At 41.5% G+C, this 23,565-nt stretch overlaps 2 protein-coding genes across 4 annotated transcripts in view; one reads left to right on the top strand and one right to left on the bottom strand.

Moving 5' to 3' along the window:
• The window catches only part of IQCB1 (IQ motif containing B1), a 64,266-nt gene extending 47,473 nt beyond the window's left edge, over positions 1-16,793 (bottom strand). The window contains exons 1-6 of one of the 3 annotated variants that reach the window (XM_062208820.1): positions 16,699-16,793; positions 16,158-16,239; positions 9,955-10,066; positions 9,577-9,739; positions 6,148-6,277; positions 546-639 (exon numbers count right to left, since the gene is read on the bottom strand). In XM_062208820.1, coding sequence (XP_062064804.1) covers positions 546-639; positions 6,148-6,277; positions 9,577-9,739; positions 9,955-10,054 — 487 coding nt within the window. In that variant the 5' untranslated portion in view covers positions 10,055-10,066; positions 16,158-16,239; positions 16,699-16,793. The remainder of the gene's footprint in view (positions 1-545; positions 640-6,147; positions 6,278-9,576; positions 9,740-9,954; positions 10,067-16,157; positions 16,240-16,698) is intronic. The other 2 variants (XM_062208828.1, XM_062208831.1) reach the window with 2 other exon arrangements.
• A 120-nt stretch (positions 16,794-16,913) lies between these two features.
• EAF2 (ELL associated factor 2) overlaps positions 16,914-23,565 on the top strand; it is a 39,462-nt gene continuing 32,810 nt past the window's right edge. Inside the window, exon 1 of the mRNA XM_062177025.1 lies at positions 16,914-17,134. Within this exon, the coding sequence (XP_062033009.1) occupies positions 17,029-17,134 (106 nt within the window). The 5' untranslated portion in view covers positions 16,914-17,028. The remainder of the gene's footprint in view (positions 17,135-23,565) is intronic.

Here is a 23,565-nt window from a genome sequence, read left to right on the forward strand (position 1 = left end):
TTATTTATTTGAAAGGCAGGGTGACAAGGAAAAGAGAAAGAAAGAACAATTTTCTGTCCATTGATTCATTCCCCAAATGGTCACAATGGCCAGGGCTATGCCAGGCCAAAGCAAGGAGCCTGCAACTCCATCTGGGTCTCCCATGTTGGTAGCAGGGACAAAAGTACTTGGGTCATCTTCCTCTTCTTTTCCAGGCACATTATCAGGGAACTGGATCAGAAGTGGAGCAGCTGGGACCGGTACCACTGCCCATATGGGATGCTGGCATCATAGGCAGTGGCTTAATTTGCTGCACCACAATGCTAGCCCCAAGAAAGTTATATTTCAGCAATATTTTTCTTGATATAATATTCATATTGTCAATGTTGACAATTTAAAGCTCAAATTTGGAATTGGGCTTTTTAAATTATGGCATTATTTCAACATGGTTTTGTTTCACTGTGGCCACAGTATGGTTTATGAGGAATTTATTTTTAGAAAAAATACTGAACTGTTAGCAGTTGATTCTACATAACTATCAGTCACATTAAGATCTTTTCTCTTACCGTTCTGTATGAGTTGAACATGGCCTCCCAATAGCCAGAAGAGAGAATCAGTCAGAATTTGGAAAATGTGTAGTAATTCATCCTTTTCTTCACCCTTAACACACAAGACAAACCAAATTTACTTTTCTATAACTTATTTTTATAAGGAAAAAAAGAAAACCTCTCTGGTGAGTCAGAGAATCTGGTTTCCAGATCTAACTTAGCTGTTTGGGAGTTACATAATTATACAGGTTTTAGTTTAATTTGTAAAGCCAGTGGCTAAAGGAGACTAACACTCTACCTACTAACCTACTATAAATAGTTGTTATCCAGAAAAATAAAAGACTATAAATGGCATAAGAATACAAGTTGAGACACTAGGATTTCTTAACACTTGCTATGTATCAGAATCACCTATGGAGCTTTTTAAATTACATACATGATTTAATCCAAATATACTGAACCTAAATCTCCAAAGTCTGAACATCTGTTATTTTCACAAAATCAGGTGGTGATTTGGTTATAAAGCCAGAGTTGAAAGCCACTACAATATGCAAATGCAGGTGTCCAAATGTAAGGTATTATTAATAGTTCACTTCAGTTCTAGTTTCCACTCTATGACTTTTTAGGGGCAAAGGTCATGTCATTTAGCACTCCATGATGAACTCAGTGTCTCAAATAGTTCGGACACATGTTAAACATTCAATTAACATTTTATCAGTAAAGAAATTATTTTTTTCCCCAGTTCTTCCTTTCTGGAACGTAGAGTAAGAAATCAGCCAGATTAAAGTGTCATAATGGGAAATAAGCACAGATTCCACTTACAATTTTATCATTTAAGTAAATGATGGAAAGGTGTATAAAGACCAATTTATCTATGTCTGAAGCATACTGTAGTAGAAAAGTAACAATGATAATAGTAAAAATATGATTGCCATGATTCTTTATAATAATGAAAGGATTTTCTATTATTCTAGTACAGGGATAGATAGGTGCTTAGTAAACAGACATGTGCTGACTTAAATACTGAAAAAACACCACCACCAAAAAAAAAAAAAAAAGTCACTTCAGATAAAAAGTTTGGTTCAGTAAACTGACTTTACCAGTGTTACCCAAAGACATGTCAGAAAGGGGATAGCAATTCTTCACTGCTGTTAACTTCAAACAATAGTCTTATACTTCTTATTTCCCACTTTTTTTTTTTTTTTTTTTTTTTGGACAGGCAGAGCGGACACTGAGAGAGAGAGACAGAGAGAAAGATCTTCCTTTTCCATTGGTTCACCCCTCAATGGCCACTGCGGCCGGCGCACCATGCTGATCCAAAGCCAGGTGCCAGGTGCTTCTCATGGTCTCCCATGCGGGTGCAGGGCCCAAGCACTTGGGCCATCCTCCACTGTACTCCCGGGCCACAGCAGAGAGCTGGACTGGAAGAGGAGCAACCAGGACAGAATCCGGCGCCCCGACCCCACTTTTCTTAAAAAAGCCCAGTAGATAGGAGCCAGTGATGGATGCAGTATGTCAAGTTGCCATTTGGGACTCAGACATCCCATACCGGATGTTGGTTTGAGTCCTGGCTGCTCTGCTTCCCATCCAGCTCTTTGCTCAAGCAGTTGGGAAGGCAGTGGATGACAGACCAAGTGTTTAGGCCCTTGCCACCCACGTGGGAGACTTGGATAGAGTTCTTGGTTCCTGGGTTCAGAATGGCCCAGCACTGGCTGCTGTAGCCATTAGGAGAGTGAACAAGTGGATCAAAGATCTCTCTGTCTTTCCTCTCTCTCTCTGATGTGCTTTTTTTAAAATTTTTAAAATTTATTTAAGGAATACAAACTTCATGCATTTCATAAATACAAATTCAGGAACATAGTGATTCTTCCCACCCTGCCTCCCTCCTGCCCATACTCCCACCCTTCTTCCTCCTCCCTCTCTCACTCCCACTCTTATTTTATACACAGATCTACTTTCAGTTAACTTTATACTCATAAGATTAACCCTATACTAAGTAGAGAGTTCAACAAACAGTATGAAGAAAAAACAAAAAAGGCCGGTGCCGCAGCTCAGTGGGCTAATCCTCCGCCTTGCGGCGCCAGCACACCGGGTTCTAGTCCCGGTTGGGGCACCGATCCTGTCCCAGTTGCCCCTCTTCCAGGCCAGCTCTCTGCTGTGGCAGGGAGTGCAGTGGAGGATGGCCCAAGTGCTTGGGCCCTGCACCCGCATGGGAGACCAGGAGAAGCACCTGGCTCCTGCCATCGGAATGGCGCGGTGCGCTGGCAGCAGCGCGCCTACCGCGGCGGCCACTGGAGGGTGAACCAAAGGCAAAAAGGAAGACCTTTCTCTCTGTCTCCCTCTACTGTCCACTCTGCCACTCTGCCTGTCAAAAAAAAATTTAAAAAAAATTAAAAAAAGAAAAAACAAAAAACAAAAAAAAACATTGTTCCTCAATAGTCAAGACAAGGGTTGTTCAAAATCATGATGTGCTGCCTTTCAAATAAATAAGCAAATTTTTAAAACAACAAAAAAAGCCCATTTGATACTGTTATCCATAAATGGTTCCTTACAATACTTCAAATACTCACATAGGTATTTTAAAAATTTGTTTGTTTATTTATTTGAAAGTCAGAGTTACAAAGCAGAGGCAGAGAGAGATATATCTTCCATTTTCTGGTTCATTCCCCAAATGGACACAATAGCCAGGGCTGGACCAGGCCAAAGCCAGGAGCTTCATCTGGATCTCCCATGCGGGTCACAGGAGCCCAAGGGCTTGGGCCATCATTCACTGCTTTCCCAGGCACATTAGCAGGAAGCTGGATTGGACAGAAGTGGAGCAGTCAGGACTGGAACCGGCACCCATGCTGGATGCTGGCACCATAGGTGGCAGCTTTACCTGCTACACCACAGCACTAGCCCCATACATATTTTTTATCCCCTAGTATACATACACACACACACATATACAGAGATATTAGATATTCTATACACATTTTCTTCCTGGATTTGGAGATTATGGATGTTTAACCAGTAAAGTCTATGCAAATACTTGTTTTCCAAAATCTGAAAAATTCCAAAATAAGAAATATCTCTGATATCAAACATTTTAGAGAATATTTAACTGTATATAACAATTATAATATATTACACACAGTGGCTTGTGCTTTGTTGTAGCAGGTAAAGCCTCTGCCTACAATGCTGGTATCCCAAATGGTTCACTTCCTGGCTGCTCCACTTCCTATCCTGATCCCTGTTAATGTGCCTGGGAGAGCAGTAGAGGATGGCCCAAGTCCTTGGGCCCCTTGCACCCACTTGGACTGGCCCAGCTCCAGCCATTGTGGTCATTTGGGGAGTGACCCAGTGGATGAATGATTTCTCTCTCTCCCTCTCTCTCTTTCTCTCTGTAATTTTGCCTTTCAAATAAAAACAAATAGATCTTTAAATATATATATATTACAAAATGTATATATACTTGTATGTAACAATTACATTACACATAATATATGAAACTATAGCAATGTCAATATAATATATATTATATAATACATTAACATATACTATATAAAAGAAATAATTATTACTGCTCATAAAGGAAAATATTAAATAAACACGTTTTTATGAGAAGATAAACTTCATGTAATGGCCTGGGCTGTTGATGAGACAGAAATCATTTTACAAAAGAGGAAAATGAGGTACAATGATATAAAGTGATTTGCCTAAAGGATCTAGAGTTAGTTTATAGTACAGCCAGTTAAAAAAATCAAGTCAAACACAATCTCTCATAGTTCATGTTCCTTCAGGTGACCTAAATAAATAAAACTAAATGAACTAAATCTAGAAAATATGAAAATATTTATTTAGTGTTAGTGTCCCTCAAAATAGCAATGGAGATGTCAGAAGTAGAATCTGTGACCTATGATATGGAAATCATATGTTCTACCATGGAGTTAAATCTGCCAACAATTTCTTATAATAAAACATGTTCATATTGTTGTATTTCCCATTCAATTTCACTCTGTGGCACAGTGGGTAAAGCTGCCGCCTGTAGTGCCTCTCTCTCTCTCTGTCTCTGCCTCTCTGTAACTCTGAATTTCAAATAAATAAATCAATCTTAAAAAAAAAAACAAAATAAAACAAGATTTTGTCTACTTTTTTAGCCCAGGGGTTTCTTAAATTTACTCTCTATATACTCAAAGCACCTAAAATGGAACTTAAGATGGTGACTGTTATGGACCATTTGTGTCCATCAAAATTCATATGTTGAAGCTCTAACCCCCATGTGATATCTGGAGGTGGTATGGTGTTAGGTCATTACACTGATGTTTAGATGAGGTCAAGAGAACGACATCCTCATGATAGAATCAGTGCTCTTATAAGAGGCGGCCAATAGGACAGATAGGACAGCTTCCCTCATTCCTGTACTCCCACAAACAAAGTAACATGAGCAAACAGAGTGGCCTCAAGAGCCAAACTGTAATCACCTTGATCTTGGACTTCCCAGACTCTAGAACTGCAATAAATAAGTGCCCGTTTTAGAAGCCACTCAGTCTATGGTATTTTAAATTTTTAAAATTTATTTACTTATTTGAGAGAGCAAGAGAGCACATGCAAGTGCATGCCCTTGTATCTAATAGTTTCCTCCCCAAATGCGCACCATGGCTGGGACTGGTCCAGGCCAAAGCCAGGAGCAAGGAGCTCAATCCAGGTCTTCCACATGGATGGCAGATACCCACTTAAGTCATCACCTGCTGCCCTGCAGGTTGTGCATCTGCAGGAAGCTGGAATCAGAAGTAGAGATAGGACCAAATCTAAGCACTCCAATAGGGGATGAGGGAGTCCCAAGCTGCATCTTAACTGCTACACCAAATGCTTATCTTCAAAAATTTTAACTAGAGATTTGAAAAATTAAATAGAAAACTGATACTTACTCCATGTTCACTACTCATAAAAGTTCTCACAAACTACTCACAAAAGTCCTAGGCCTGGAGAATATACTTTCCTCTACTAATAATTAAAGCAGAAAGTGTGTTTTAGGAATGCTATGGATATAAGTATTTATGGCTTATGTTGAAAGTTGAGTAGTAAGGGCCGGCACTGTGGCTCAACAGGCTAATCCCCCGCCTTACGGCGCCGGCACACCGGGTTCTAGTCCCGGTCGGGGCGCCGGATTCTATCCCGGTTGCCACTCTTCCAGGCCAGCTCTCTGCTATGGCCAGGGAAGGCAGTGGAGGATGGCCCAAGTCCTTGGGCCCTGCACCCGCACAGGAGACCAGGAGAAGCACCTGGCTCCTGGCTTCGGATCAGTGCGATGCGCCAGCCGCAGTGGCCATTGGAGGGTAAACCAACGGCAAAAAGGAAGACCTTTCTCTCTGTCTCTCTCTCTCTCTCACTATCCACTCTGCCTGTCAAAAAAAAAAAAAAAAAAAAAGAAAGTTGAGTAGTAAGGAAGATCCTTTGAAAAGTTATACAGTATGCTTTAGCTACCTTTTAAAAATTTTCAAATGTAGAGATGATTTTTGGGGTTGTAACTGTAAAAAAGCTAAAACCCATTGTTCTAAATACTTTTAGCCAAATATTGCATCCCTGAAAATTAATTAAAATGATTTGTCTACAAAGCACTAAATAAACACACACATACCTTAGCTGCATTGATAAAACATGTTTGCAATCGTCTTCCCAAAATTAGAAAATTTTCTGTAGCTGATGGAAGTAATTCCTTATAAAATTCCTCTGCATCTTCTCCAGGTTCTAAGCCCACACAGCAATGGCTGAAATAAATTACAAATTTGGGTTAATTATAAATTTCAGTTAAATATTCAAGCTTTTACAGAGATTATATCATAATAGGACCTTTTAGAATCAAGCTGGTTGCCAGGCCAATGAAGAACTTTTCTTGGAAAATTGGTCTAAGAACCTTCTCAAACAGTAGACTATGGCGTAGGCCTTTCTTATACTTAGGTCTGGAATTCACATGTACAAAAGACCTACAAGTACTTCAGGAAACAAAAGACATTTGACTCACAATAAAGAGAAGCCAGTCAAGTTTTGAGTGAATTGACTGTAGCCATTCTAAAACCTTAGAATGCCTTCAGAGTGGGTTTTTTTTTTTTTTTTTTTTTTTTTTTTTTTTTTTTTTTTTTTTTTGACAGGCAGAGTTAGACAATGAGAGAGAGACAGAGAGAAAGGTCTTCTTTTTCCATTGGTTCACTCCCCAAATGGCTGCTACGGCCGGTGTGCTGCACCAATCCAAAGCCAGGAGCCAGGTGCTTCCTCCTGGTCTCCCATGTGGGTGCAGGGTCCAAACACTTGGGCCATCCTCCACTGCACTCCCGGGCCACAGCAGAGAGCTGGACTGGAAGCAACCGGGACAGAATCCGGTGCCCCAACCGGGACTAGAACCTGGTGTGCCGGCGCCACAGATGGAGGATAGGCCAAGTGAGCCACGACGCCAGCCGCCTTCAGAGTTTAATTCATGAACAATATTTGTGTTAACTGATGTACTTAGACCTTCAAGACCAAAAAACACCCCTTACCCAGGGTAGGATTAGTCTTCAAGGCACAGATAAAGAAATCAAAAGCTCTAATTTTATACCAATTTGACTTTCCAATAGATACACTTTTGTAAGATCTGCACATCTGCATATTCCATATCATCAGGAGGGAAAACAGCAAAAATATAACTCACTAGGAACACTTTGCTATACATATTAAAGGAGAGAATTTCATTTACAGAAATATGCCCTCTTGAAACTACATATAAAAGTTATCCCTGGATATGAGTCAAATGTATTCAGAAGTCTCAGTCATTTAAAAAAAATTTCAAAGTTTTTAAATTTATTTGCCAGACAGAGAGAGTGAGCAGTGAAAACACTCTCATCTACTGGCTTACTCCGCAAATGCCCTCAACAGCTGTACTGAGCCAGGACTAAGTCAGGAGCTGAGAACTCAACCCAGGTCTCCAGCATGGGGTGGCCAGAACTTCCTGCCCAACACCACTGCCTCCCAGGGTCTGCATCAACAGCAAGCTGGAGTCAGGATCCAGAGTTGGGCCTTGAACCCAGGTACTCTGATACAGAATATGAAGAACTTAACCAGCATCTTAACAGCTATGGTAAACGCCTACCCAATAAAGAATATTAGTATAGACTAATACCAAAAAGAGCCCTCAGCCCAAAAGCAGGTGGTACTCATATGGGTAAGTATTGCTTTTTAAGTCATTTTTTGTCATTGCTTTAAAAGATTTGGAAGGCAGAGTTAGAGACAGAGGAGGAGAGACACAGGCAGAGAGAGATCTGTGGATCTATCTTCCATCTGCTGGTTCACTCCTCAAATGGTAACAATTGCTGGGGCTGGAATGGGGCCAGACTGACAAACGCCTGGAGGAACTCCAGCTGGATCTCTGATGTGGATGGCAGGAACTCAAGTACTTGGGCCATTCTCTGCTGTTTTCCCAGGCACATCCACAGGGAGTTGCATCAGAAGCACAGCAGCCAAAACCTGAACTGGTGCTCACACAGGATGCCAGCATCACAGGTGGCAGCTTATCAACTGTGATCTAATGCTGACCCGTTTGGGTCTTTTCAACAAAATGTGCGGATATTGATAACTGATGAATATATACTGAGCACGCTAAAAACATAACTGGCATAATTCACATGAATCAAGTATTTTTTTGTCTGTACTTTTTTTTTATTAAAGATTTATTTTATTTATTTGAAGGGCAGAACAACAGAGAGAGAGAGAGAGAGAGAGAGAGAGAAACAAAGCAAGAGAGAGGTCTTCCATCCTGTGGTTCACTCCTCAAATAGCTATACATCAGCCAGGGCTGGGCCAGACCAAAGCCAGGAGCCTTCCCTGGGTCTCTTACATGGGTGCAGGGGCCCAAATACTTGGGCCATTTTCTGCTGCTCTCCCAGGCACACCAGCAGGGAGCTGGATCAGAAGTGGAGCAGCCAGAACTCGAATCGGCACCCACACAGGATGCTGGCATCGCAGGTGGTGACTCTACCCACCATACCACATCACCGGCCCAGGTACTTTGATTTCTAAAGTTAATGGGGGTAATGTGCACATGTATCAATTTTTCTTTTCTCTTTAGTTCCTAAAGTTAATTATTTAAAAGTAACTATTTTGATTTAGAGTACTAACATATAAAATTATATTTATTTGTGCATTCACAAACATGAGAACTTGCTTGAATCCCACCCCAGAAAGTCTAGCTTGAACAATGTTGTCAAGAGTTAGTATATTTAATCAAAACAAAAACATAAGGCTTTATTTATTGAATGAAATCATTCATTTAAAAACTAAAATATAAAAAAATCCATTTATTAATGGTTTTAACAATATATTTTAAATTTGGCCTTTAGTAATAAAGTAGAAATAAGCAGTTTAGAAAGTTAGGATACAAGCCATAGTGTAAATATGACAAACCCCTTCAATGGGGTATAGTTCATTAAAATCAAATGGCTTGTTTAAACAAGGAAAAGCAAGCTAACATTTATTTAATAAATGCATTCTTTCAGTTATTTAATCAGGAAGTGGTTTAGGCATTAAAAACATCTGATTTTACTGCCTTCTTTTAAAAAGTGATTGTAATCTTTTTTCTATAATTTTTAGCATAGCAGTAAAAAAGTAAATGCTGCTCCTAAATTTTAATGATAGGATGTGTCAATAAAATAGCTTTTATATCTCTTCTCCTATAGCACCTATTTCATTTTGTCTTGTATCATACAATTACATGATTTCCTATCTCTATTTTAAGTTCTCAAGTACAAAGCCAATGACTTTCTTTATTTCTTCAAATATTTCTCAGCAAACAAAGAGTATATTAGGTACTTATTCAACAAAAGAAATGATCACGATCCTCATGAACCTTATGGAAGGAAATTTGAGAGTCAGTTGCAAATAGAGATATGAACAATAGCATATTGTATGAAGGAAAAGTACAACCAAAGCACCACAGCAGGTTTCCAATACTTATTAAGCAGATAAAGATATAAGTAAATTCTGAAAATCAGAATAACTACATCCCTCAAGAACAAGCAGATTTATTGCTTCATTTTACCTTAATATCTGTGTAAGCTGGGAAATTGTAGTCCAACCACCCTGGATTCGAGAGCAATCTTGACTGAGAACCAAAAGGCAATACTGAATGAGGTCATAACAATATATATCTTGTTTGATTTTCTTCAATTCTGAGCTTCCTAAAGGTGTATCATTTATTATTTCTAAGGCAAAGAGAAATAAGATACACTTATTTTTGTTCAATAAATCCAAAATCTACTTGTATTTTTATATGTTGACTAACCATTAAAAATAATTAAAAGGTAAAGCATTATCACTGTTATAGTATAGATTTCTCTGGACAAATGAGAAGTTGTAACAATGATGAAATTGTTTTTTATTTAAACCACATTACACAATCACAAAATGATTTTCTTACCTTTTAACTTCAACAATATAACAGGAACATTCTGCTCAGGACTTTTTGCAACTTCAGCAGCTAGAGATAAAATCCTTGGGTCTGTACCTGTTGGCTTCATTTCTTACACAACCTATATTTTTAACAGAATCAGAGAATAAAGTATTCATTACCTAAATAATGTTTGTTATATAAATGAAGACAGCTTTTCTTGCCTTATTTGAAAAGAGAAGAGTAAATTTTTATCACATCTTGGGAAATAGTGGCTTTTCTTTTTTTCCTTTTCCTTTTTTTTTTTTTTTTTGACAGGCAGAGTTAGACAATGAGAGAGAGACAGAAAGAAAGTCTGCCTTCCGCTGGTTCACCCCCAAATGGCCACTACGGCTGGCGTGCTACGCCGATCCGAAGCCAGGAGCCAGGTGCCTCCTCCTGGTCTCCCATGCGGGTGCAGGGCCCAAGTACTTGGGCCATCCTCCACTCCCTTCCTGGGCCACAGCAGAGAGCTGGACTGGAAGAGGAGCGACTGGGACAGAATCCGGCGCCTCAACCAGCACTAGAACCCGGGGTACTGGCGCTGTAGGCAGAGGATTAGCTTCATGAGCCATGGCGCTGGCCCAAAATACTGGCTTTTCTAACTAGTGCATCCCTACACCTCATATGCAAGAGCTATATTAAGTATAAGACTGCTATCCTTTCAAAAGTCCATTTACAAGGTTGGCATCTAGAACATGGATTCAAAAGTTTCTACTATTCTCTGAGCAGAATGGCTCACTGTAGCTGTTTATAAAAACAATAGAGTTTATGCTGAACATTGCTTTCCCATCTGAGTATTGGAATTTTGGCACATAGTAGCAAGGGACTAATATAGTCATGTAGGCACATAGTAGCCTACATGACTATTGGTTTTATACAACTTTAGTAACAAACTTGAGGCTCAGTGCTTTATAAAGAAGAGTTTACCTTACAGTTCAGGAGACTCAAAAGACTGGCTCTGAACATTAGCGTGGCACTGGTGATGGCCCCCCTGGCTGCATCACACAGTAAACTATACCATGGTGGGATTATATGGAGAGAGAGAGATTACAAGGTGACATAGAAAAACAGAAGATCTTGGCGGGCGCCGTAGCTTAACAGGCTAATCCTCCGCCTTGTGGCGCCGGATTCTATCCCGGTTGCCCCTCTTCCAGGCCAGCTCTCTGCTATGGCCCAGGAAGGCAGTGGAGAATGGCCCAAGTCCTTGGGCCCTGCACCCGCATGGGAGACCGGGAGAAGCGCCTGGCTCCTGGCTTCGGATCAGGGAGATGCGCCGGCCGCAGTGGCTATTGGAGGGTGAACCAACAGCAAAAAGGAAGACCTTTCTCTGTCTCTCACTATCCACTCTGCCTGTCAAAAAAAAAAAAAAAAACAAAAAAAAAAAAACAGAAGGTCTATGGAGGGGCCAGATTTATTTATTTGTTTGAAAGGCAGAGTGACAGAGCAAGAGGGAAAGACAGAGAGAGAGCGAGCTTCCACCTTCTGGCTTATGCCCCAAAGGCCCACAACAGCTGAGGCTGCGTTAGGCCCATGCCAGGAGCTCCACCCAGGTCTCCCACATGAGTGGCAAGAATCCAAGTACTTGGGCCATCAACTGCTTCCTCACAGACACGTTAACAGGAAGCTGAATTGAAAGCAGAGATGGGACTTGATCTTAAGCACTTCAATATGAGATGCAAGCATCCCAAATGGCAGTTTAACATACTGTACCACAATTCCTGTCCCAGGCTTGCTCTTCTGTAAGAACCCTGTAATGAGGACTAACCAGGGTCCACAGAGAACAACAATAATCCCTTCTGAAGGCAGCCTCCCAAATGACCTAATTACTTCATACTAAACCCCACCCAAAAAAGTCCCACTCTCTTAACACCAGCACACCGGGGCAGTTTCCAATACATTAACCATTGAGGGACAAACCAGATCCAAACCATAGCAGTGACCATCTTTCAATAAAAATTCTAGTCTCTGGGGCAGGTGTTTAGCCTGATGGTTAAGATGGCAGTTAAGGGGCTGGTGCTGTGGCATAGTAGGTTAAACCTGAAAAATCTGTCATGATTCTACCAGCATGTGGTGACATAAATTAAATCAAATCAGTTTGACTCCAAAGTCTATGATTTTAAATACTATATTCCCTCCTATGTAAAACAATAATACAAATCATATTCCCAAATATCCTACTTCTCACTTTTTTTTTTTTTTTTTTTTTTGGACAGGCAGAGTTAGACAGTGAGAGAGAGAGAGAGAGAAAGGTCTTCCTTCCGTTGGTTCACCCCCAAAATGGCCGCTACAGCCGGCACACTATGCCGATCCGAAGCCAGGAGCTAGGTACTTCCTCCTGGTCTCCCACGCAGATGCAGGGCCCAAGGACTTGGGCCATCCTCCACTGCCTTTCCGGGCCACGGCAGAGAGCTGGACTGGAAGAGGAGCAACCAGAACAGAACCGGCGCCCCAACTGGGAACAGAATTTGGGGTGCTGGCACTGCATGCGGAGGATTAGCCTAGTGAGCCGCGGCTCCGGCCTCTCACTCACTTTTTACAACTATTATTCTTCATAACTAGCACTATGGTTCATCCTTTATATTCAAGAGTTGGCCATCATACAATAATCTAAAAATCATCTCATTAAGAAAAACATAAATCATTAATAGATAATGCCTGGTCAATGGGAAGCCTAAAACATTGCAAAAGAGTACACATAATAATCTCATTCTTTCCAATGGCTGAATTACACTATGTTTCCTTTATAAAGGTGCATCAAGATATATTCAAACCTCGCTGTTATTAGAGGTCATTCAGGTTAATGTTAGCATAAGCAATGCTACAATGAATATTGATGTATGCATCTTTATGCAATCATGACAGAATTTATATAGGATGAATTTCCCTTGATATTGGGTCATAGGATATATTTTAAATTTCAATTAGAATCAGTTTTACTCCAAAGTAATTGTTCCAGTTTATACTTCTACCAAAATATGATTCTCATTTTACTGCACTTTTTAAATACTTAATGTTTGCTAAATGAAAAATGGTATGGTCTTGTTTTAATTTGTATTTCTTTGAGTATCAGGGAAGTCAGGCACATTTTATGATCACTGGCCACTTTTTCTTTTTTTTTTTTTTATTATTTATTTGAAAGGTAGAGTTACACAGAGAGGGAGACAAAGAGAGAGGGTGATCTTCCATCTGCTGGTTCACTCCCCCAAAGAGCCACAACAGCAAAGACTGGGCCAGGACAAAGCCAGGAGCCAGGAGCTCCTTCCAGGTCTCCCATGTGGATGCAGGGGCCCAAATGCTTGGGTCATCCTCCGCCACTTTCCTAGGCACATTAACAGAGTGCTAGATCAGAAGTGCAGCAGCTGGGAATTGAACTGGTACCCATTTGGGATGCTGGTGCCACAGGCAGTGTGTGACTTAATCCACTATGCCTGCCCCCCATTTTTTCTTCTATATATTTTCTATTCGTATCCCTTAACCATTTTTTATTGGCTTGTTTTATTCTTTTTTAAAGCTTTTCACTTACGAACTTTTATTTGAGAGGCATAGAGGCAGACAGAGTTGCTATTGGCTGGTTCACTCCACACATAACCGAAACACCTGGGGTTGGGCCTGAGGCCCAAGCCAGATGCTGGAAGCACAATCCAGGTCTCCCATGTGGGTTGCAGGAACCCAATTACTTGAGCCATCACTGCTGCCTCTCAAAGTTTACATTAGCAGGAAGCTGGAGTCAGGACTTGTAGCTAGGAATTTAATCCAGGTACTATGTATGGAATGTGAGCATCTCAACTACCAGATTAAATGCTCACTCCTAGTTTTATAACTTTTATGCAAATATAACAAGCTTTTCCTCTCCACTTCAGCCTTTTGTATCATGCTTAGAAGATCCTGTCTACTCCAAGAGCTAAAACACATCTCAAGTTTTTTAATGTTTCTGTGGTTTTTCTTATATTTATACCCATGAATGGTTTGAGAAAGGAATTCAACTGTATTTTCTGAGAGGAGGTTACAGACTGGTTAAAAAAGGACAAATGCACAATGACTTAATAAATTCCTGAGGTAATTGGTCATGAATAGACACAACACAAACCATGTGAAATGCCATATTTTCATAAAGTATACATACACACAGAGGATTTATTTTTGTGTTAGTCCAACATAATTCATTTTAGTATATATTTAGAGAAAATTCACACCAGAAGGTAAGGTCAATCTACCTTTTGTAGTGGCTGTCTTAATTTTCATTTACTACTATAGCCTCAGTGGCTAGACAGGTGCCAGGTATATGGTAGGTACTTAATAAATACATGGTGAAAGGATGAATAAATGAATAAGCCTCCAGCATTCTGAAATTCAATTTCTTGAACTTCCCAGATTTCTGGTTGGAAGCATTTTAAAGCAGACTTCAAACATTCTTCTTGATATCATGGCTAACATAATAAAACATTACTAAAATATCATCACCAAATATGTATAAAGCAGCATGGTAGATAAAAATATCTCAAAGATTTTTATATAGGACAGACTTCCTGCTAATGTTCCGATTGGGAAAGAAAAGCAAATATGTGTACATACATACACAAAATATGTTCAAATGCCAAATGGGTGACAGACATGATAAGAATGCAGATAAAGCAAAAAAAAAAATTGGGTTTCTCTGAACCGGTTTTCTTATACATAAACAATCAATTCCTATCTCCTAGAATAATTCAAAATTTAGAAGAGAAGGAAGTCTGAAAAAAGAAGAAGAAGAAGAAAGGGGATCCACTAGTGATAGTCTTAAAATGTAGGAGGGGGCAGAAGTGGGAGGCGGCGCTATGACACAGTAGTGCAGAGGGTTAAAGCCCCAACCTATGGTGCTGGCATCCCATATTCCAAACTAGCTAACTGCTAATGCACCTGGGAAAGTAGCAGAGGACAGACTAAGTCTTTGGGCCCCTGCACCCACATGGGAGACTCAAAAAACCTCCCCGCTCCTGGCTTCAGATGGGTTCAGCTCTGGCCATTGCAGCCATTGGGGAGTGATTTAGGGGATGGAAGACCTTTTTCTCTCTCTGTAACTCTTTAAAATAAATAAATTAAATCTTTAAAAAAATTGTAGAATGGAGGTAGGTATTTGGACACTAAGACGCAGCTGGGGACACCTGCATCCCATATTGGAGTGTCTGGGTTTGAGCTCCAGCTTCGCATCTGATTCCAGCATCCTGCTAATGCACATGGTAGGAGGTAGCAGGTAATGTTGGTTCCCTACCACCCACAGTGGGAGACCTGGACTGAGTTCTGGGCTCTTGGTTTCGGCCTGGCTCAGCCCGCCTGAGCTTTTGCAGTCATTTGGGGAGTAAACCAGAAGATGAGATCTCTCTCTTGCTTTTCAAATAAACAAATTATTAGTTTTAAAAAATCAAAATGTGGAACAGTAGAGCTGGGCTTTAATAACTTGGAGGGTCCTTACTATGTGCCATCAATTATGCAAATTGCTTTCCTGTATTAACTCATTTAATCATTTCAACAACTCTAAGGGAAAGGTACTATCATTTCCCCCTCACCTTTAACAATGATCATACTTAACTTTTCAGAGTTTAATTAGTTTGCACAAAGTCTCACTGTTAAGTATGAAGCTGGGTTCAAATTCAGAGATTCTGGCTCCGGAACCTGAATACGTAACATTTGAAATAATCTTAGTATACATTAAAAGGGTAGAATCTAAAGGAAGGGCGTTTGGCCTAGCAGTTAAGCTGCCAATTAGGACACCCATGTCCAGTTATCTGAGTACCTGGGTTCCAATCCCAGCTCCAGTTCCTGAATCCAGCTGCCTGCTAAGTGGACCCTGGGAGGTGTGATGATGGGTCAAGTGGGTGGGTTCCTGCCACCCATGCGGGACACCTGGATTGAGTTCCCATCTCCCAGTAGCTCAACGGGGGGGTGAACCATCAGATGGAGTTCTGTGTGCCTCTCAAACAAATAAATAAATAATTTTAAAGGGCAGAATTTAGACAAACGGATCTTCATTCCCTTAACACCTGTAACAGCTGACAAAACTGCCTAGTTATCCTGAAAAACAACCACCTGTTACAGCAACCATTTGTAAACTGAGGGCTTCTCCTCTAACACAACACTGCTTCCATCTTTACATTCATGAATTTTGGCAGAAAAAGCAAAAAGAGGACCATTTATCAATTATTAATGCTATTAACCTGTTGCCAGAGCACCAACTCTGGCTGCAGCCTGGATCCTGGGGAATCGCGTCTCCCTGGCCTTTACTGCCTCCACGGGTCACTGTGATGCAAATAAATGAAAGGAAACTCAAATACAATCCAGTGACAACGGATTCCAAAGGTCTGTGGTTTCTAACTCCAAATCGGCTTTGCCCCTCCCCCTCCCGTCCTCCAGTCTTAACGCCACCGGGAACTTCCTCGGACACAGAACGGTAAGAAAACACTGCCGAGCTGACGGCGGCGCCCCTTCTAGGACAGAGGCTCTGGGGCCGCAGGCTCCTTCACTACGAATTCTAGACACCACGCTGGCGCTACTAGGCCTTCGGCAAGACACAGGCCTCGTGCCCAGACATGGCCCCTCCCCGGGCCCCGGCTTCCACGCGAAATCTCCACAGAGAGGTAGTGGAGTCGGCCGACAATCCCATAGAGAACTCTAATACTTCGTCTAAAAGATTCGAGTGTGGGCTCCTCGGCACCCCGACGACCTCCTCCTCCTCAGCCGCCACCTCAGATCCGTTACCTCATCCCCGCCTCGCGTTCCCGCACCAAATGACCCTGATCCCACCACACACCACGGCGTGGCGGCCTTCACCCCGCGGCGTGCGTCTCAACGCGGCAAGGGGCCTGGAGGCGGGCCCAGGATCCTCCGGGCGAGGGGGCGTGGCGCCACGCGCCAGACAGCCAATCAGAACGCGAGTGCGTTCCAGGGGGCCGCGCGCGTCGGGCGCGGGGCGGGGCCTGTGGTGGCAGCGCTGCCAACGCTAAGTGCTTGCTACCTGCTTCCAGCTGAGGTGGCAGATGGTGGTGACGGCCGCTGGTGGAGGCACCGCCGGAGTAGGAGAGGATAACGATGAATGGAGCATCCGGACTCTGGTATATGGACCGTCGCGAGCGAGTTCTCAAATTAGGCAAGAGTTTCGAGAAGCAGCCGCGCTGCGCCTTCCACACTGTGCGCTGTAAGTGCGGACGGCCCGGGGCACAGAGAGGAACACCCTGGGACGGAGGTGTGGAGCCACAAAGTCCGCTAGTTCTGTTCCCTCAGGCCGCCTTACCCTGCTGGGCACTGGGAGGATGCGGGGTGGCGGCGGGAGGTTCAGCGGGATCCGCTGCTCTCTGGAGCCGCTAAGGGGTTGGCGTGGGAGCAGGCGTCCCGCGGTGGGTAAACCCTGGATGCGTTTAAGTGAGCTGGTAAGGGGAGCTGTGGAGACCTGCAGGGGTGGCTGTGGACACTGACCTGACAGGTGGATGATGCGGAGCTGTAAGGAAAATGATAAGCAAAGAATGGAAGGGAATACTGGACGAATTGAAGGGAGAGGAAAAACCTTAAGGGTGCTGGGGCAATGTTTTCTTTCTTTCCTTTTGCTCTCCTCTGGTTAATGAGTGGTGTGTTTTTGGGAAGAGATTCTCAACTATCTCAATAATGTATCTGTTTTGCAACCCAGAGTTCATTAAGTCGTTTACGAACTACTGGAGAGTCTTAGTCACTTCTTTACGTAGAGGCTGTTTATCTCCCTGTGATCTGCACTCTGGAACTAATTTTAATAAACTATTCTCTTTTATGTTGTTAAAAAAAAATAGGTAGAAAAGGGAAGCTGTTTTGCTTTAATAGTTGAGCGATTCCAGAAAGGAAAATAAAGCATATATAATTTTGTATGTAAAAATTTTTTTTGCATAATAACCCTCATTGCATTCTAGAGTGGGAAGGAAACTTTGAGATCTTTGAATCATAAGCTTTCATTTTCCTGTGGCAAAATTGTAAAGTAGGTATTTTTTCACTTCCTTTCCCCAGCCCAGACCTCCTTACTGTCTCATCATTCCACCTTTATATCATTCTGTCTGTTGTCTGAAGACCTTTATCATTTTTATTCTGGAATGTTCCATAGTTCAATCAAAACACCCAATTAGAAATGATATTCTCCAAACGTTTACTTAGGTTGTATATAATATAGTAACTCAGAATAAATATAGGAAGAATCAGTGACTTTACCCTTCCTAGGATGTTTACACTTTAAAAAAGGGTTTTCTTAAGCAAAATTAGTATCCAATTGATAGAATCAGTGGGGAGGGGGGGTATTTTGCAAACAAATCTTCAACAGTGTCCCTTGTTTCTTCTTTACCATACTGTGCCATCCTAAGTCTCCCCCCACCCCCACCCCCAGCTGTGCTGGCTCTAGTTTCTCTTTCTCTTCAGTTCCATTTTCAAAAGTGTGATATGATTCTTATTTGGTTTCTCCATACCTGTTTTTCAAATAGTCTCTTCTCTTTTTCCTCTTCTTTCTAGGTAATTTTCCAAGTTACAAGGCTTACAATTATAAAAATTTGCACGAGAATATATGAGTATTCTCTTTTTAGGATCATCACCCCCAAATTAAGTGAATAAAAATAGCTTTTGAAAAGTACTTGCTAGTGCTTCAAAGCCTTTCATTCATAAGGTTTTTAAAATGCCAGACTCATAGCTTCAGAGAATCAGATGATCCACCTATAAGAATAAAAATAAGCAACAATAATAAATAAATAAACCCAGATGTTGGAATGTATTATGAGTTCTGGGGAAGACAGTGGAAAGGTTTCAGAACCGTATCTTTTTTTCTTGTTGTTGAAGCAGGCCTACTAATGGCACAAAATCATTTTAGATTTGTTTAAATAAAATCTGTCATTTTCTTCACAAAGATACATTTCCAATATAATCCTCACTCTTTTCTGTTTTGCTCTTTTTAAAGATTTAATTTATTTGAAAGGCAGAGTTACAGAGAGAGAGCTTCCATCCTCAGGTTCACTCACCAAATTGCCACAACAGCCAGGGCTGGGCCAGGCTGAAGCCAGGAGCCATGATCTTCATCAGGGTCTCCCAGTGGGTGCAGGGGCCCAAGTACTTCTGATGATTTTCTCAGGCACATTATCAGGGAGCTGAATTAGAAGTGGAGCAATTGGAACTTGAACCTGCACCCATATGGGATGCTGGTATCTCAAGTGGTGGCTTAACCTGTTTTGTAACAATGGCAGCCTCTGATCCTCGCTCTTAAGATTTTAGAGTGAGGAGGCCAGCGCCGTGGCTCAACAGGCTAATCCTCTGCCTTGCGGCGCCGGCACACCGGGTTCTAGTCCTGGTTTGGGCGCCCGATTCTATCCCGGTTGCCTCTCTTCCAGGCCAGCTCTCTGCTATGGCCCAGGAAGGCAGTGGAGGATGGCCCAAGTCCTTGGGCCCTGCACCCACATGAGAGACCAGAAGAAGCACCTGGCTCCAAGCTTCGGATCAGTGTGATGCGCCGGCCACAGCAGCCATTGGAGGGTGAACCAATGGCAAAAAGGAAGACCTTTCTCTCTGTCTCTCTCTCTCTCACTATCCACTCTGCCTGTCAAAAAAAAAAAAAAAAAAATTTAGAGTGAGGGATAAAAGCTATAGAATAGTTAACATTATATATGGTAAGTGGACCTAATTTGTAACAAACAAGCCAGTGTAATCTGAAAGTGATATTCTGTCTTTATGTATAAGGGCAATTTTGCTTGTCTGATATACTAAACCCTGCTTTCCACCATATATATGTGATGTGATTTGGGGAACATTCTCTAAGCTCTCATCCTCAGTTTTCTTATGTGGAAAATATCAGTAAGAATACCTATATTTCAGGATTTTTGTAAGAGTAAATAAGATAGAATAAATAATGTGACAATTTATTTGGCACATTGTAGAAATTAAATGTAGTCACTGTGAGTTTTGAAGAGTTATGTTCATATGTGTAGGAGGGATGCCAAAATGAATGTAACTTACTTAGACTTTGAAAAAGCATTGATCGGTTGATGTTGATATATCATTGGCTATCTTTTTGATAGGCAGTAAAATCTATCAAAAAGATAGCCAATGATATATCAACACCAACTGAGAGGATGATCTTCAGTTTTGGGTTAGCAAATTTCATTTGTGACCCTAACATGAGAACCAAAGTCACTTTATAAGGATGTATACAATAGATGTGAAGTAACTGACACTTAAAATCTTTCATTATTTATAAATAAGTTATCATCATGCAGTATGTGAATGCCCACAGTAATGGACTTGAGATGGTTCTCAACTTTCTAATTTTAACTCTCCTTCAAGGTTCTGCTCAAATATTTAAGTATCTCCTTTAGGGAGAATATCTAGCCACTGTATCTTCTTTCATGGTATCTTTCAGAGTCATCCCCTTCCTCTCTTGCTGAAGACAAACTAGTTTTTAGTCAGCTAACCACTAGAATATCTACGGCCCTTCCTGATTTGCTATGTGCTATCTCTTTCTTAGAATCTATTTCAAAATACCCTCTTCTCTGAAGCTATTTACTCCTAGAAACTAAATTTCTTCTCTACTATTAGCATTTACTTTATTATTCATCAGAACTTAACATAAACCACCTCGTACCATTTACCTCTTGTAGACACAGCCTATTGGCCTGTAATTTTTTAAAGCACAGCACCTCATACTTTAATTACTTGAGAACTGTGGTTCTTGCACAAGTACATTTAAAATAATGGGTATATAAGAGATCTTTTAGTTGGGTTTATGTCAGTCACCCTTCTCTAAACCTCCTCTAAGCCTATTTTAAGTATAAATTGGGATGAATTCTGTATAAAATACTTTTCTCCTAATGATTTCCTGTGCATTAGACTCACCTCTGTTTCAAAACCCTCAGTTCCCTTAGCGTGGATATTGCCATGTTTCTGCCATGTTGCTTTTATACTTTTCACTAACAGTCCGCTACTGTTCTCACACTCTTTACTTAGTCTTTTACAATAGGGCAGGCATTGTGGTGCAGGGGGTTAAACTGCTCGCATACACCAGTATCCCACATGATCACAAGTTCGAGTCCCAGCTGTCCACTTCTTTCCAGCTCCCTGCTAATGTGCTTGGGAGGGCAGCACCTGACATCCATGTGGGAGACACAGATGGAGTTTCAGGCTCCTGATTTCAGCCTGGCCCAGCCCTGGCTGTTGCAGCTGTTTGGGGAATGTGCCAGTAGATCAAAGATCTGTGTCTCCTCTTCTCTCTATGTAACTTGGCCTTTCATATAAAGTAAATCTGAAAAAAAATTTACAATAAAAAATTCTCTGTGATAAATACGTCAAGCATTAGAAATGGCATCCTTGGGGCCAGAGATGTGGCACAGCAGATTAAGCCACCACCTGCAACACTTAGGTATTTTTTTAAAATTTATTTATTTATTTGAGATGCAGAGTTACAGAAAGAGACAGGGAGAGACTGAGAGACAGAGAGAGTTCTTCTGTCCACTGGTTCACTCCCCAAATGGCTGCAACAGCTGAGGCTGGGCATATCTGAAGTCAGGAGCCAAGAACTTCTTCCAGGTCTCACACGAGGGTGCAGGGCCCCAAGTACTTGGGCAATCTTGCACTGCTTTCCTAGACCATTAGCAGGAAACTGGATAGAGAGTGGAGTAGCCGGGACCCACATGGGATGCTAGTGTCACAGGTGGTGACTCTACCTGCTGGTGCTACAGGCAGAGGTTTATCCTGCTATGCCACAGCACTGGCGCCTACCTCTAGTCCCAGAGGCTCTACTTCTGATCTAGCTCCCTGCTAATGTGCTTGAGAAAGCTTGAGAATGGAAGATGGATGGAGTCCTTGGGCCCCTGCACCCACATGGGAGACCTGGATAGAGTGCCAGGCTCCTGGTTTTGGCCTGGCCCAGGCCCGGCTGTTGTGCCCATCTGGGGAGTGAACCAGTGGATGGAAGACTTCTCTCTCTCTCTCTGCCTCTGTCTGTTCTCTCTGTAACTCTGCCTTTCAAATAAATAAATATTTTTTAATTTTTTTATTTATTTGACAGAGTTACAGACAGTGAGAGAGGGAGAGACAGAGAAAGGTCCTCCCCCCACTGGTCCACTCCCCAAATGGGTGCCACGGCCGGCACTGCGCCGATCCAAAGCCAGGAGCCAGGTGCTTCCCCCCAGTCTCCAATGTGGGTGCAGGGGCCCAAACACCTGGGCCATCCTCCACTGCCCTCCCGGGCCACAGCAAAGAGCTGGACTGGAAGAGGAGCAACCGGGACCAGAACCTGGCACCCACATGGGATGCCGGCATTGCAGGCAGAGGACCAACCAAGTGAGCCATGACGCCGGCCCAAAAAAATAAAATTTCTTAAAAGAAATGACATCCAAGAGTAAAACCCTGGCCTTCTGACATTAGCTAAAGGACAGATACAGTTGTCATTTAAGTACTACTGCATGATGCTTTAGAAAGTTCAGGCAGATAATGCTGGTTGTGAAACACACTAGTGGGAACCATAGTGCCCCAGAGAATGAATAAATCCTGTCTTGGGAGGGCAAGCACAACTCTACTCCAACTAAGTGATGCCAAGAGGAAGTCAGAGCCTGGTATCAGCAGGAAACCTTCCGATTTTTAGAGAAGCTGCAAATTCAGATTGTCAGGTTAAAAAAATTGTGATTTTTAGGCATTTTTCAATCAATTCAAGATAAAATGACAACTGTGTGGCCAAATAAAGCACCTCTAATATCTAACTCAGCCTACAGGCTGTTAATAAGTAACCTCTGTTCTAATGTCACAACGTAATTTTTTTCTTTACATTATCACTTTCAATTTTCACAACAAATCTTCAAGTTGAATATTCTCAGTAGGTAATGGCTCTAAAATAGTAAAGTCAACTTAGGAACTCGTGCCACATAATCTAACAATTCATATTATTTAGCCTTTCTGTCTTACATCCATGGTTTTTAAATCCAGTATATGTGTGGGGGTGGGGAGAGTATTCAAAGATGAGGGCCAGTCATAAGTTCCTGTGAGAACCTGATGAAAATTACAGATCAGTTATAAATCCTCTCCATGGAAAAATGCATATCTGAACATAGATAAAAAACACTGTATAATTTCAAGGAGTTCCCAGGCCCCTGAGCCCCATATAGAATCCTATAATATATGAAATTAACTGCGAGAGATAGAAATGTTCTCAAAATACTTGTAGTTTTACTTAAGGATAAGTATGGATTTATAGTCAATAAGCCTGCCAAAACTAATCTGAGTTTATTTACATTCTAATTATTCTGTTAAGATGAATAAATTTCATTTTTTTTACTATTTATCAAATAGTGCTTCCTTTTATTTTTTAATTTTTTAATACAAGTTTTTAGTTACAAGGGTTTTACTATAGTTCTAGAATTGTAGAACTTATTGAATAATCTCATGTTCATGCTTTCCATATGGTTTCAAATGTCAAATATATTCCCTTCTAACTTGCTTGGACTAAATAGTTTATTTTTAGTTCTCCTTGGTTTGGAAACTCCACCACAAATTTTACTGTTTATTTACCCTCTCTGAATTTCCTTCATATATGTTATTTTCTTTAGGTTTACAATATAAGGACTTATTGCATAAAGAATAGAA

The sequence above is a fragment of the Lepus europaeus genome, chromosome 2 (assembly GCF_033115175.1).
Source record: "Lepus europaeus isolate LE1 chromosome 2, mLepTim1.pri, whole genome shotgun sequence".
Taxonomy (NCBI): Eukaryota; Metazoa; Chordata; class Mammalia; order Lagomorpha; family Leporidae; genus Lepus; species Lepus europaeus.